Source organism: Phocoena sinus, chromosome 19 (assembly GCF_008692025.1).
Source record: "Phocoena sinus isolate mPhoSin1 chromosome 19, mPhoSin1.pri, whole genome shotgun sequence".
Classification (NCBI taxonomy): domain Eukaryota; kingdom Metazoa; phylum Chordata; class Mammalia; order Artiodactyla; family Phocoenidae; genus Phocoena; species Phocoena sinus.
Genome location: NC_045781.1, coordinates 1,662,207 through 1,678,576, shown reverse-complemented (window position 1 = coordinate 1,678,576; position 16,370 = coordinate 1,662,207). Strand labels below are relative to the sequence as shown.

The 16,370-nt window shown below is 44.7% G+C and overlaps 1 protein-coding gene across 1 annotated transcript in view; it reads left to right on the top strand.

Moving 5' to 3' along the window:
- Nucleotides 1-372: 372 nt before the first annotated feature.
- The window catches only part of LOC116744200 (zinc finger protein 805-like), a 59,002-nt gene continuing 43,004 nt past the window's right edge, over nucleotides 373-16,370 (top strand). Inside the window, exons 1-3 of the mRNA XM_032613619.1 lie at nucleotides 373-600; nucleotides 2,996-3,122; nucleotides 7,703-7,798. Coding sequence (XP_032469510.1) covers nucleotides 568-600; nucleotides 2,996-3,122; nucleotides 7,703-7,798 — 256 coding nt within the window. The 5' untranslated portion in view covers nucleotides 373-567. The remainder of the gene's footprint in view (nucleotides 601-2,995; nucleotides 3,123-7,702; nucleotides 7,799-16,370) is intronic.

Here is a 16,370-nt window from a genome sequence, read left to right as displayed (position 1 = left end):
TTCTTTTTGCTGTGCCTTGCAACTTGTGGGATCTTAATTCCCCCACCAGGGATCGAACCCAGGTCCCGAGCAGTGGAAGCGCGGAGTCCTAATCACTGGACTGCCAGGGAAGTACCCCTGGGCCTCCTAGGTCGTTTACATGGAGGAATAACGGCTCTGGAACGCGCTCCGAGGCCGGTTGTTTGTTAAGAAAAAACTACATTACCCAGAAGGCGGTGCACCGCGCGTCTATAGCAGGCGCTGGACCAATGACGGCCCAGGGCGGGGGCATTTCCTGCGCAGGGGCGGGACTTCCGACCCCTTTGGCTGTAGATGTCATTAGCGCGCGACTGTTCCGTCCACGCCAGCTGTGGGCAGGCGATAGCAGTTCCGTGGCCGCTTCTAGTGCGGCTCTTCGCAAATGAGCAGAAAGGAGGCTAGGGCTCCCCTCCGCGCGTTTGAGCGAGCGGTGAGCCTCCGCTCGATCGGCCACCCAGCCCAGGGCAGGGAACGGGTGGTGGTCGGCTGAGCCCGCGGTACCCGCCTCTGTCGCCGCCTCTACGGGCCCCGCTCTCTCCTCAGGGTCCCATGATGGCGTCGGCGTGGATGGACCCGACGCGGGTGAGTGGACCATGTTTCTGGCCTTGCTGCTTCTCTTCTGGTTCGGAGAGGGCTCCTGAGCAGGATGGAAGTCAAGAGAGGCGCTAGATTTCTCTTTGCAGTTGTGTTTGTGTACGACCGGTGAAGCTGGCTCGTCACTGACTTTATTTCCAGTCTTAGAACATGCGAGACTGAATATGCAAATGGAAAATAGACCGCGTGTAAAAATAGAACTTTGACAAACAACCTGCCCCGTAATCCAGTCCCTTATCTACAATCAACAACCCAGGAGTCTAGCCCGGCCTAAGTCAGACTTGCCAGAAGCCAGATTCCTATCTCTAGAGACAGTCCAGAAAAAGAAACAGTGACTTATGTAACATCGGCCCCAAATGGCCAGGACTTGATTAATAATTGACCCTTTCCCTAATCCTTGTCCCCACTTCCAACTTAAAACCAACCAGAGAAAGCCATCCATATGTGCGCCCTTAAACAATCATAGAGGATGCTGTAGGATTACCTGCCGGAGAGTTTTAATTAATTAAACGCATATCATCTGGTAGTCAATGTTGACGCCCTAGTTAATTTTTCTATCCTTACCTACCTGCCCAAAATGTGCGCAGTAATATGAGTTTATCCAGTACCAGAAATGAGTAATATTGCAGGGTTCCTAGGTATGAACCAATTTATTAGGAATTTCTAGGTCTTTAATTGAAATATTAACTCAAGAAAGCTGTTAGGATGAAGCTAGAATGCAGAGATATGTGAGCACTGAAAGTGCAGGTGAAAAACCATGAGGCGATGTCTTGGAGCATTTAAATGATAGATCTGCATTGGTGGGGCTGTTCATCTGAGAGTGGAGTGGCTGGATTTTTTATATTTACTTAGTGGTTCTGGTCACATAGGGATGTGGTCCTGCATCTGCTGGACATTTCACATTGAGGAGAATGTATAGAATATGGTGGTGGAAGTAACATTAACAAGGAAAACTCTGTATGGAGTGTGTTTAATCAGGAGATACTGGTGAAAACGACGGCTAGGGACTTAGTTGCTTTTAGACAACATAAAGCACTCAGCATGGGGACCAGCAGGTAGTAGGACCAGTGAAGCTCAGGTACTGCTGTTGTTAACGTTATTGATATTATCATCACTTACTCAGTCCTCTGACATCCTAGAGTCCTTTCTGTCTGCATCTCACAGTTCCAATGTCATTTCCATTGACTTGTGTCATTTTCCAATGGCTCCTGCATAGTAGGCTCCTCTCTCTTACACTATAGGCATAACTCGCTGTATTGTACTTCATAGATACTGTGTTTTTACGGATTGAAGTTTTGTGGCAACCCTGCGTCCAGCAAGCGTTTCAGCATTCACTTACCTCGTGTCTCTGTGTCACATTTTGGTAGTTCTCACAATAGTTCAGACCCTCCACCCACAAAAAAATTACAGCTCACTAAAGGCTCAAGATGATGGGTAGCATTTTTTAGCAATAAAGTACTTAAAAAAATTTTTTTTCCTTCTTTTCAGTTTATTCCTTTTTTTAAATTTTATTTTTATTGGAGTATAGTTGCTTTACAGTATTGTGTTAGTTTATACTGTACAGCAAAGTGATTCAGCTATACGTATACATATATCCCCTCTTTTGGATTTCCTTCTCATTTAGGTCACCACAGAGCATTGAGTAGAGTTCCCTGTGCTATACAGTAGGTGGCAATAAAGTACTTTTTTTTTTTTTTTTTTAATTTTTTGGCTCCGTTGGGTCTTCATTGGTGTGCACGGGCTTTCTCTAGTTGTGGCAAGCGGGGGCTACTCTTTGTTGCAGTGCGCGGACTCCTCACTGCGGTGGCTTCTCTTGTTGTGGAGCATGGGCTCTAGGCGTGCGGGCTTCAGTAGTTGTGGCTCTCAGGCTCTAGAGTGCAGACTCAGTAGTTGTGGCACATGGGCTTAGTTGCTCCGCGGCATGTGGAATCTTCCCAGACCAGGGATCAAACCTGTGTCCCCTGCTTTGGCAGGTGGATTCTTAACCACTGCGCCACCGGGGAAGTCCCTAAAGTAATTTTTTTTTTTAAAGTAATTTTTAATTAAGGTGTCTACATTATTTTTTTAGACATAATGCTATCATACACTTAATAGACTGCAGTATAGTGTAAATATAACTTTTATATGCTCCTGGAAACCAAAAAAAAGTCATGTGACTGGCTTTATTGGAGTGGTCTGGAACCAAACCCCCAATATCTCCAAAGTATAGCTGTATCGTATTATGTCCAAAGCATTGTCCACCTCCCCTTCAGCCCAGTGCAGAGGAAGTACCCAGTGATTAGGGCCTTGATCTTGCTGCACCTTTACCAGCGATGCAGAGACTGGTTCTGATCCCATCCAACCATCCCAAGGCTAATGCTACTATCTCTGTTTGACATTCCAGGTGTCTGTGACGTTCGATGATGTGGCCGTGACTTTTACCCAGGAGGAGTGGGGGCAGCTGGACCTGGATCAGAGGACCCTGTACCAGGAGGTGATGCTGGAAAACTGTGGGCTTCTGGTGTCTCTGGGTAAGGCCTTGCCACTTTGCTATGCAGAGGACCTGCCACCTCCTTTATCCCAAACTCTGGCTCCGTCTTGGCTGGTCACGACGGCCTCAGGAGCCCTTCCTCCCTCTTCCTCACAACTTCAGTCATTTTTGAGATTCATCTCTTCCTGCCTGCTATCCCTGTGTCTCTTTGAATAAAGTTCCTTTTTGGCTCCTAGAAAATGATGGAAGGAAACAGGGGTGTTCTGCAGAACCCAAAGGCAGAATTTCTTGTTGGGCCATATGATGGACTGATGTAGGAACTGGGAACCACCAGGATTATGCCCTGACTTCTGGATCTCCTGTCCTGGTTTTCCCTCTGGCTTTGTTCATGTCTCTGTCTTTTCAAAATGGCTTTTGTGCCTCAGCAAGTTTGTGACAGGAGTGGCCACCCCAGTCCCTGCTCTCTGGGGCCCCAAGATACCTTGTTTCTACTTCTTTGCATACTTATATTGTTTCTCTTTTTTTCTTTCTCTGCTGCTGGGCTCCAGGGATGGAGGCAGTGCAGGAGTGGCCACCTGAGCCCATACTTCCCTGAGCCTCCACCCCAGTGCCCAGCACAGACTGGCCTCTGTCTGAGGTTCTTGTTTCACATTCCAGACAGGGAGCTGACTGGGTGGGACTGGTTGGCTCACGTATCCCCTGCAACCCAGTCCACGGGGCTGTGAGTGATGGGATGGTCTCCAGGAAGAGGGTGAGGCAGGTGGGGCCTTGGGAGGTGTTTGCCTTCAGTGCCAACAGGTATTGTTCTAAACCACAGGATCTCGGTTATGGGGCTTTTCTGTTCTCCTGTGCCTTCATGATTGTCTCTTGTTCCCTGAGTCCTGGCCAAGATCCTCTGCTAGTCCAAGAGAGAGAAGCTGAGAGAGTAGTGCTTCTCAGTACTTGGCAGTTTTATCCCCAGGAGACATTTGGAAGTCTGCAGCCACATTTGACTGTCACACCTGGGGTGTGGGTGGTCCCGGCATCTAGCAGGTTAGAGTCCAGAGATGCTGCTTAGTACCTGAGGATGGACAAGACAGCCCCATTCAACAAAGGATAATCCAGCCCACAAGGGCAAGAGAGCCAAGGTGGAGAAACAGCAGCCTGAGGATAATCACTTTAGACCTCTCAGTTTGAGGGAAAGGAGAGCTGTAAATCCAGGGCATAGGGTAAGACATGCCTGTTTTTAGAGAATTGGGATTGTATTCTGTGTTAATGAGAAGAGGTTACACAAAATTAGGAAACGTTTGACATATTTAGATATTTTATAACAAAATTTAAAAAATAAGAATGTCCACTATCTGGCCCTGCTCACCCTTCACTCTCCTCCCCATGCTTTCCCCGAGCTCAGTCTGCTCTGATCACGCTGGTGTCTTGCTATTTCCTGTGCACATACTTAACGTACTTGCCTCGGGCCTCTGCAGTTGCTGTTCTCTATGCCTGGTGGGTGTGGGTGTGCTTGGGCTTTTCACATGGCTACCCCTTCTCAGCACAGTCACCACCTCCTCACCAGCTGTTTCCTGATCACGAAATCTCTTGGAGGCCCCTTCCCTGTCACAGTCGCTTTTTCCCGTCACCCTATTTATATCCTTGTAAGCCAGTGGTTCTCATCCAAGGATGATGTCCCCCAGAGGACACATGACAATGTCTGGAGACATTTGGGTTGTCCCAACTGGGATGTAGATGCTACAGGCATCTATTGAGTGGAGACCTGGAGCGCTTCTACACATCCTTATGCTGCACAGGACATACGTACTCCCTCCCCTTCTCCTCAACAAAGAATTGCCTGGATCTAAATGTCAGTTGAACAGAGGCTGAGAAACCCTGTTTCTGAAGGCTCACGGACACTTCACCAGGGACACTGAGAGACACCCCGAGGAAGCCATTCCTTTATTCTGTGTCCTTCCTGATTATGTAGTGAAAATCCGGGTTCAGTACTGAACACCTCCCCCCACCCCCACTATTGCTAATTTCCCATTTTCAACAGAGGGATCCCCGTCCCTGAGCAGCAGCATAAGCTCGCTGGCACTTAACCTCACCCTTTGGAGTTTTTTGTTGTTGTTGTTGTTGTTGTTTTGTTTTCTTTTGTTTTGTTTGGTACGTGGGCCTCTCACTGTAGTGGCCTCTCCCGTTGCGGAGCACAGGCTCCGGACGCGCAGGCTCAGCGGCCATGGCTCACGGGCCCAGCCGCTCCGCGGCATGTGGGATCCTCCCAGACCGGGGCACGAAACCGTGTCCCCTGCGTCGGCAGGCGGACTCTCAACCACTGCGCCACCAGGGAAGCCCCATCCTTTGGATTTTATTGCTGCCTTTTCAGGTTGACCTGCCATCGACTCAAGTGACTCTGGGTTTCTGTTTCCCATTTATCAGAGCTAAACAGGATTCCCTTTTTGTTGTTGTTGTTTTTGCGGTACGCGGGCCTCTCATTGTTGTGGCCTCTCCTGCTGCGGAGCACAGGCTCTGGACGCGCAGGCTCAGCGGCCATGGCTCACGGGCCCAGCTGCTCCGCGGCATGTGGGATCTTCCTGGGCCGGGGCACGAACCCGTGACCCCTGCATTGGCAGGCGGACTCTCAACCACTGCGCCACCAGGGAAGCCCAGGATTCCCTTTTGTTTTGTTTTGTTTTTACAATGAGGATTCCCTTTTTGAACGAATGTAAGAAAAATAAAAAGTGGGTCACTTTTAAGAAAAATATTAATGTTAATGCTAGTCACAGCTCACTCTGGTCATTGGAGGACTGACTGCATATCAGCCCTGTTCCAGGCACCCATTTGATTCTCATGCTCTCCTGGTCCTTAGCAAAGTCAGGAAAACTCAGCTACTGCACTGAGTCTCATACAGCTGAACTTACCCAGTAAAGAACATACACTTTCATTGATGAAGCTGTCCTCTGTGGGTTTATTTTAAGCAACAATCCTTTTATGAAATACTGATGAAAGTAGATGTTATTTGATGTTTCTATAAATGTCCGATGTGACCATACACCACTGTGTAAGATTCTCAATTTTATTATTTTCTAGTTGTTCATGAAACGCTGAAATCTAGGGTCACTGAGTCTGCCCCACCACCCCGGCCCCTGTTCCCAGCGGGTGAATCTTCGTGCTCACATCCCTGCCTCACGGCTGCCCTGCACTCGGTCTCAGGATGCCGGCCCCACTCAGGGGTGTTGCTGTTTCCTCCTTAGTGTGGTGCTGGGGAGCCCAGGCTCCAGAGCCAGACTCTTATGTTCAGTCCCCACTCTGCTCCTTAAAACCTTGTGGTCCTGGGCAAGTTACTGAAGCTGTCTGTGCCTTGGGGTGCTCGTTGGTAAAATGGGGTAAGATGGTATCTACTTGCCAGGGCCGTAGCAAGGGTACATGGCTAACTTACGGGCAGGGGTCAGAACAGTGCCTCGTGTGACCAGGTTACATGCAGGTTAGCCGTTGAGAAGCTCGCTGCCATCACTGCCGTTGTTACTCCTCAGGAGTCTCATCATCCCCGTGCCTAGATCCAGCACCTTCTGGAACAGTGTGTGTAGCCTTGTGGTAAAACAGCACACAGAGCAGAGATGGCTAGACCTGGGCTCCATATTGGCTCAGCCATTCACCAATTCTGGCCTCTTTGGCAAATCACATTATCTGCCTGAGCATTGGTTTCTGTATGGTTTTTATCTATAAAATAGGGCTACTCACAGACATAGAATACAAACTTATGGTAAGCAAAGTTGGGGGGTGGGGTGTGAGGGATAAATTAGGAGTTTGGGATCAACAGATACACACTACCATATATAAAATAGATAAACAACAAGGTTCTACCGTATAGCACAAGGAACTATATATATTCAATATGTTATAATAACCTATAATGGAAAAGAATCTGAAAAAGAATATATGTGTGTGTGTGTGTGTGTGTGTGTAAATACACTGAATCACTTTGCTGTACACCTGAAACTAATCTGACATTGTAAATGAACTATAATTTTTTTAAAAATGGTACTGATCACAATATGTACTTGCTGGGAATGCTGTGAGGAAACCCTAGGATAGAATCCTCTGTGGCCTATAGGAAGAACAATACAAAACTTTGCTTGGGTTCTAAAAAAAGAACTGGATCAATGAAGACACATAACTTGTTTTGAATGAAAAGAGTCAATTTTCTTTTTTTTTTGGCTGCACGATGCAGCTTGCGGGATCTTAGTTCCACAGCAGGAATTGAACCCATTGCCCCCTGCAGTGGAAGCACAGAGTCCTAATCACTGGACCGCCAGGGAATTCCCAAGAGTCAATATTTTAAATACGTTAGTTGTTTAAATTACTCCATAAATTTATTTCAATTTTGAAATGATGTAATGCATTTAAGTTGCTTGAACACAGTCCTTTTACTACGATTATACACTATATGTTAGTTTTTGACTTAGGAATAAAAACTCCATTGCAGTGTGGCATGTCTTTGGTTTCCAGTTCACAGTGCAGCATTTTGTATATGCATGGGAGCAGCTTCATTCTGAGGTCTTGTCCACATCCTGAGGTCCCACACTAGATCGAGAGGTTTTCTTTGTTTTCACAGAAATCCTAGTGTCTTCTTCCTTTCTTCATGAACAGGGTGTCCTGTTCCCAGATCTGAGCTGATCTACCAACTGGAGCAGGGGCAGGAGTTGTGGACAGTGAAGAAAGACCTCTCCCGAAGCACCTGTCCAGGTAGGAGCCAAGGTTTGGGCAGCTGGGAGACCCTGCAGGGGAAGGTCGCTGGCCCTGGTTCCTTGGGGAAGCGTCTTGTTCGGGCCTCTGTGGTGGTCTGGAGGCCACGGAGCCCTTTGACTCCAGGTCCCTCTGTCCTCCTGGAGGATAGGGGTGCATGAGCTGAGATGTGTCTTGGGCTCCAGCTGCCTGGGCTTCACCGATCACCAGCTCTGTGGCCCTAGTGAACTTCGGGATCTCGTTGTGTCTTTGTATATATACGTATGACTACGTTAAATCTTAGCTGCCATGTCAGACAGACTTCAGCATCTTGGTGCTCAGCATGTGGAAGCACTTGTTCTTTTTTTGTATTTCTTTCTTTGCCATGCCTCGCAGCGTGCAGGATCTTAGTTCCCAGACCAGGGGTCGAACCCGTGACCCCTGCAGTGGAAGCTCGGCGTCTTAACCACTGGACCACCAGGGATGTCCCTGGAAGCACTTTTTCTGAGGCACACCCGGTCCGTGTGACTGTGCATCACACAGCTGTTCAGGAACCTGGGTCCACTCTGCCGGCAGCATGTGGCTTGAAGGTTGTCCTGACCTCCTGCAGCAGGCAGAGGAGAGTGAGAGGGCAAGGAAGACTCGCACAAACACCAGCCCCCCGCTTCCACTGACAGGCACTAGGCGCTTGGCCACACTCGGGGGACGGGGCTGGGAGATGGGGCTGAGCCATGTGTCCAGGTGGAGGAGCAGATGGTTTGGCGAGTGTGGTCTGCTGCGCTCAGTCTGTTCCTGATAGTTGCTCCGTCTCCGGGTTGTTGGGGACGTGGTCACATAATGCGTTAAAGCTTAAAACCGCTTAGCACAGCGTCTGCGCTGCAGTCAGTGGCTCGTGGGAAGTAAGCCGTTGGTGTCATTCATGTCCCTGTATCGTAATGAGTAATGCATCTCACGTTTCCCTCTGACCTCTGAGGAAAAGGGCCTTCCTTCCTCTCCCAGCTCCTCTCCAGCTCTCGTCTGCCTCCCCTTTCCCACCCTGTCCGTCCAGACACTCAAGAAGCCTTCCCTTGTTGCATGTCTCCCTACTCCTCCTGTTTGGTAAAACCTGACGGTGACACCTGTCCTGCTGTGCCCCACATCTGGGCTGCTGAGGGTACTGGGGCCGCCGTGTGTGGTGATGGGGCCCCAACAGAGTCGTGCTCTTTCCCTCCTAGTCCCTCGGGTGGCCCCACCAGCCTGCGAGTGTCTGTGTGCAGCCCGTCGACAGCCCCTCAGAGAGGCAGTTCCGAGCTTCTGCCCTCTGCTCTCTGCCCTTCTCCACCTGAATATCTCAGAGGCACCCAGTCAGCATGCCTGGCAAGGAACCCGTCACGATGCTCATTCCTTCCTCTCCCAAGTTAGAGCGCACAGTCCTGCCGTCTAGGCAGGTTGGAGACTGGATACAGCCCCAGAGACTGTATCCTCACCCCTCCACCTCTATCGGCCCCTATATCCGGCTACCTCCCACATCCCGTCCATTTTACATCATGTACATCTCCTGAATCTGTCACTTCTACCACCTCCCATCAGATCTGTCCCCACATTCTGAGTCCAAGCTCTCATCATCTTTTCCTTGCGGGATGCTAGTAGTTCCCCTAACTGGTCTCTACATCTGCTTTATGCCTCTGGTCAGTTCTCTGTCCTGCATGAGCTACCCCAGGTGTAGCCACAGATGCCTGAGCATGTGACCACTAATGTGTCAGCAAGTTTTCATGTTGAAAGTAAAGTCTGCCTCATATTGCTTGATCTTCAGCCCTTCCACACTCATTTGGACTCCCTTATCTGTAGCTTCTCTTTTCACCTAGTTGAAGAGGTGTTGCCCCTGTGCATGGCCAGTTCCGACATCAGAATCTGGAAAATAGCTTTTCATGAAAGTGCCTTCATCACTTATATTCTGCTTGTTTTATAACTTTATCCTTTTCTCTGCTCAAAGTAAAAATATGCTGAAGTTCCTTACAGTGAAGAAAATAAATTAAAAATATTCCTGTCTCACACTGTATTCATCCATTGTCTGTAGCATTTAATTGTTCACGTTTTTTCACTCTCACAGTGCTGCCAAGAACATTTGTATATATTGGTCATCTTGCTCATGTTTAGGCTGTCTTTTAATGTTTCTTAGAGTGAAATTGTTGGATTATAGGCTGTGCAAATTCTCAAGTTTACAAGATAATTCCTGTTGTGTTCTAAAGGGGCTAAACCAATTACACTTCCACCAGGAAAGAATGGAGGTTTCTTCAACCCATACCTTGACCAATACCTGCTATTATAAGGCTCCTCAATTTTTGACAATCAAGTGAATACAGAATTGTATCCCACATGGTTTTGATTTGCTTTTCCTTCATTCATAAGGAACTTTAGCACCTTATCATATGATTGTGAGTCAATCTATGAATTAAGTTTTCTTCTTTGAAATGTCATTTCGTGATAAACGTCTCTTTTATTCTATTGTTTGCATTTTCTTGTGTTTTAACAAATTTATTTATTTATTTATTTTTGGCTGCGTTGGGTCTTTGTTGCTGCGTGCAGGCTTTCTCTAGTTGCGGCGAGCGGGGGCTACTCTTTGTTGTGGTGTGTGGCCTTCTGATTGCGGTGGCTTCTCTTGTTGTGGAGCACAAGTTCTAGGTGTGCGGGCTTCAGTAGTTGAGGCACGCAGGCTCAGTAGTTATGGCTTTTGGCCTCTAGAGTACAGGCTCAGTAGTTGTGGCGCACAGGCTTAGTGGCTACGTGGCATGTGGGATCTTCCCAGACCAGGGCTCAAACCCATGTCCCCTGCGTTGGCAGGCAGACTGTGCTACCAGGGAAGCCCTGCATTTTCTTTCTGATTTGTAGGGATTCTTTGTGCATTACTCATGTTATCTTTTTTTGTGGGTATGGTAAAACGCAGATAGTGTAAAATTTATCATCTTAGCCATTTTTAAGTATACATTGAGTGGTATTAAATAGAGTCATAATGTCGTGCAGCTATCACCACCAGCCTTCTCCATAACTCTTCATCATTTGAAACTCTGTGCCCATTATACAGTAATCCCCCTATGTCCCTACCATTCCCTGCCCCTGGCAACCACAATCTTTCTGTGTCCGTGATTTTTGACTATTCTATGTACCTCATGTAAATGGAGTCACACACTATTTTGTGTGTGTGACTGGCTTATTTCACTCAACATAACGTCCTCAAGGTTTATCCATGTTGTAGTATGTGTTAAAATGTCATTCCCTTTTAAGGCTCAGTAATATTCTTGTGTGTGTGTGTGTGTGTGTGTGTGTGTGTGTGTGTGTGTCTCAGTCTCACATTTTACTTATCCATTCATCCCTTGGTGGAAACTTGGGTTGCTTCTATGTTTTAGCTATTGTGAATGATGCTGCTGTGAACATGGGTGTACAAATGTCTTTGAGACCCTGATTTCAATTCTTTTGAATTGAAAGAATTCATATAACAAGAAATGGAATTACTGAATCATGTAGTATCAATATTTCCTTTTTTAATTTTTTGAGGAACTGCCATACTGTTTTCCACAGTCTGTGCCAATTTGCATTCCTACCAACAGTGCACAAGGGTTTCAGTTTCTCCACATCTTCAACATTTGTTATTCTGTTTTTTCTGATAATAGCTGTCCTAATGGTTGTGAGCTGGTATCTCATTATAGTTTTGATTTTCATTTCCCTAATGATTAGTGATGTTGAACATCTTTTCTTGTGCTTGTTAGCCATTTGTATATCTTTGAAGAAATGTCTATTCAAGTCCTTTGCCCATTTTTGTATCAGGCTGTTTTTTTGTTTATTTGTTTTGTTAAGTTTGAGTTCTCTGTATATTCTGGTTATTAATCCCTTTTCAGATACATGATTTGCAAATATTTTGTCACATTCTTTGGATTATCTTTTTACTCTGTTGGTAGTGTCTTGATCACAAATTTTCCTAATTTTCATGAACTACAATTTTTCTGTTTTTTCTTGTGTTGCCTGTGCCTTTGGTGTCATATCTGAGAAATTTTTGCCAACTCCAGTGCCATGCCACATTTGCCCTATGTTTTCTTCTCTTCATTTTTTTTTTATAAATTTATTTATTTTATTTTTGGCTGCGTTGGGTCTTTGTTGCTGTTCATGGGCTTTTCTCTAGTTGCGGTGAGCGGGGGCTACTCCTCGTTGCGGAGCACAGGCTCTAGGCATGCCGGCTCAGTAGTTGTGTCTCATGGGCTCTAGAGCGCAGGCTCAGCAGTTGTGGCGCATGGGCCCAGCTGCTCCGCGGCATGTTGGATCCTCCCGGACCAGGGCTCGAACCCGTGTCCCCTGCACTGGCAGGCGGACTCCCAACCACTGTGCCACCAGGGAAGTCCCTTCTCTCCATTTTGAGTTAATTTTTGTATATGATGTTAGGTAAGGGTCCAATTTCATTCTTTTGCATGTAGGTATTCAGTTTTCCTGGCACCATTTGTTGTAAACACTGTCTTTTCCCCCGTTTAATGGTTTTGGCACCCTTGTCAAAAATCATTTCATGATATATGTGAGGGTTTATTTCTGGGCTGTCGATTCTATTCCCTTGGTCTATTTGTCTGATTTTATGCCAGTCGCACACTGTATTTGATCATTGTAGTTTTGTAGTAAGTTTTGAAATCGGGAATTTTCTGTTCTTCAACTTCTTCTTTTTCAAGAGTGTTTTCGCTATTCAGGGTCTCTTCAGATGCACTATAGATTTTAGGGGGGATTTTTTTTTATTTCTGCAAAAAATTTTGCTGGAGGACTTCCCTGGCAGTCCAGTGGTTAAGTCTCTGGGCTTCCAATGCAGGGGGCGCAGGTTTGATCCCCGGTCATCGGGGAACTAAGATCCCCCATGCAATGCGGCGCAGCCAAAAGATTTAAAAAAAAATGTTGCTGGGATTTTGATAGGGATTGCATTGAATCTGTAGATCACTTTGGGTAGTATTGATATCTTAACAATATTAGGTTTCCAAATTGGGAACATGCTATGTGTTTCTGTTTATTTACATCATCTTTAACTCTTTTAGCAATGTTTTGTAGTTTTCATTGTGCAAGTGTTTCATTTCGTTGATTAATTCCTAAGTATTCTTTCTCATGCTATTGTAAATAGAACTGTTTTGTAATTTCATTTTCAGATTGTTCATTATTCATGTATATAAATGCAACTGATTTTTGTGTGTTGACTTTGTATCCTGCTACTTTGCTGAACTCATTTATTCAGCAGTTATTTTGTGACGTTTTTGTGGTTTTTACATGTAATAAACTACCATCTGCAAGCAAAGATAATTTTACCTCTTCCTTTCCAGTTTGGATGCTTTTGATTTCTCTTTCTTGCCAATTGCTCTGTCTAGAACTTCCAGTATTATGTTTAATAGAAGTGGTGAAAATGGATGTCCTTAACTTGTTTCAGATCTTAGAGGAAAAGCTTTCAGACTTTCATCATTGATTTTTTTTTTTATCATGAATTTTGTCAAAGACTTTTACTGCATCATTTGAGATTATCATATGGACTTTCTCCTTCATTCTGTTAATGTGATGTGTTAACGCTGATCAATTTTCATATGTTGAACTGTCCTTACGTTACAGGAATAAACTGCATTTGGTCATGGTGTATATTCCTTTCGATATGTTGCTGAATTCATTTTGCTAATATTTTGTTCAAGATTTTTGCATCAGTGTTCATAAAGGATATTTCTCTGTAGTTTTCTTGTAGCGTACTTGGCTTTGCTATTAGGGTAATGCTTGTCTCAGAATGAGTTTTAAAGTGTTTTGTCCACTTTAGTTTTCTGGAAGAGTTTGAGGATTGGTCTTAGTTCTTCTTAAAAAATGTTTGGTTAGAACTCACCAGTGAAGCCATCAAGTCCAAGATTTTTCTTTGTTGGGAGAATTTGATTATTAATTCAATCCCTTTTTAGTTATAGGTCTATTCAGATTTTCTATTTCTCCATGATTTAGTCTTCACAGGTTTTGTGTTTCTAGGAATATGTTCATTTCATCTAGGTTTTCCAATTTATTGGTGTATAGTTCTTCACAGTATTCTCTTATACTCTGTTTTGATTTCTATAGAATCAAAAGTAATATCCCCACTTTCATCTCGGATTTTAATATTTTGAATTTTTTTTTTCTTGGTGCATCTAGCTAAAGGTTTGTCAATTTTGTTGATCTTTTCAAATAACTAACTTTTTGTTTCACTGATTTTTCTCTATTTTTTTATTCTCTGCACTATTTACCTTTAAAAAATATTTGTTTGTTTATTTAACTGGCCACAGAATGCAGGATCTTAGTTCCCTGACCAGGGATCAAACCCGTGCCCCCTGCATTGAGGGCGCAGAGTCTTAACCACTGGACTGCCAGGGAAGTCCCCTGTATTATTTATCTTTAATCTTTCATATTCCCTACTGCTACGTATGGGTTTAGTTTGCTTTTCTTTTCCTACTTAATTATGTTGTTAGGTTGTTGATTTGAGGTCTTTTTTTTTTACTGGAAGCATCTATAGCTACAACTCTCCCTCTTAACACTGCTTTCTCTGCATCCTGTAAGTTTTGGTATGTTAAGTTTTTGTTTTCATTAGACACAAATCATACTTTGTATGATACCTTTTTTTTTTTTTTTTTGTGGTACGTGGGCCTCTCACTGTTGTGGCCTCTCCCACTGCAGAGCAGAGGCTCCAGACGCACAGGCCCAGTGGTCATGGCCCACGGGCCCAGCCACTCTGCGGCATGTGGGATCGTCCCGGACCGGGACACGAACCTGTGTCCCCTGCATCGGCAGGTGGACTCTCAACCACTGCACCACCAGGGAAACCCTGTATGATATCTTTTTAAATCTGTTGAGACTTACTTAATTTGTGGCCTAACCTATGGTCTGCCCTGGAAAATGTCCCATGTACACTTGAGAAGAATGTGTATGCTACTGTTGTTGGGTAAAATGTTCTGTATGTATCTGTTAGATCTAGTTGGTTTATTATGTTATTTAAGTCCTCTATTTCTTTACTTATCTTTTGTCTGGTTGTTCTCTCCATTATTGAGAATGGGACGTTGAAGTTTCCATCTGTTGTTGTAGTGCTCTTTCTCCCTTCCATTCTGTCATTCTTTGCTTCATGTATTTTGATCTTCTGTCATTATGTAAATGTTTACAATTGTAATATCTTCTTGCTGTATTATACCTTTTATTTATATAATGTCCTTCATTGTCACTTGTAATCTTTTTTGATTTAAAGCCTATCTTGTCTGATTTTAATATAGAAACCTCTGCTCTCTTTTGGTTAGTATTTGCATGGAATATCTTTTTCCATCCTCTGACTTTCAATCTGTTTGTGTCTTTGGATCTAAAGTGAGTCTCTTTTGGAAAGCATATAGTTGGATCATGTGGGTTTTTGTAAGAAATTAATATTTATTTATTTATTTTTGGCTACACGGGGTCTTAGTTGTGGCACGTGGGATCTTTTGCTGCAGCACGTGGGCTCTTTGTTGCAATGTGTGGGCTTCTCTCTAGTTGTGGTACGTGGGTTCCAGAGCTTGCGGGCTCAGTAGTTGTAGCACATGGGCTCTGTAGTAGAGTGCGTGGGCTGTATAGTTGCGGCATGTGGGCTCTCTAGTTCTGGCGTGCAGGCTCAGTAGTTGCGGTGCCAGGGCTTAGTTGCCCCAAGGCATGTGGGATCTTAGTTCCTTAGACCAAGGATCAAACCCGTGTCGCCTACATTGGAAGGCAGATTCTTAACCACTGGATCACCAAGGAAGTCTCTGAATCATGTGTTTTTATCAATTCTGATAATCTCTGTCTTTTAATTGAAGAGTTTAATCCATTTACATTTAAAGTAATTGCTGATATGGAGAGACTTCTGTCATTTTGATATTTGATTTCTATATGCATTATAGCTTTTTTCTTTCTCATTTTCTGTGTTATAGTCTTGTGTTTAGTTGATATTTTGTAGTGAAACACTTAAATTCCTTTTTGCATATATTCTATAGCTATTTGTGGTTACCATGGGAATGACATCTAACATATTAAAGTTTTAACACTAATTTGATTTTATACCAGCTTAACTTCAGTAACAAACAAAAATCCTTTACAGCTCTGTCATCTCCCCTTTCAATTGTTCGTGTCACAAAGTTACATCTTTATATATTGTATGCCTAGAAACTTAAACCACTAATTCTTTTGAATGCATTAGTCTCTTAAATTATGTAGGAAACTACACATGGAGTTATAAACTAAAGTTACAATAATAGTAGCCTTTAGATTAACAATTTTAAAAAGTCTTCTAAATCATGTAAAAACAAAAAGTGGAGTTACACGGGACTTCCCTGGTGGCACAGTGGTTAAGAATCCGCCTGCCAATGCAGGGGACAAGGGTTCGAGCCCTGATCCGGGAGGATCCCACATGCTGCGGAGCCATTAAGCCCGTGTGCCACAGCTACTGAGCCCGCGTGCCACAACTACTGAAGCCTGCGTGCCTAGAGCCTGTGCTCCACAACAAGAGGAGCCACTAAAATGAGAAGCCCATGCACCGCAACAAAGAGTAGCCCCCCTCGCCACTAGAGAAAGCCCATGTGCAGCAACAAAGACCCAACACAGCCAT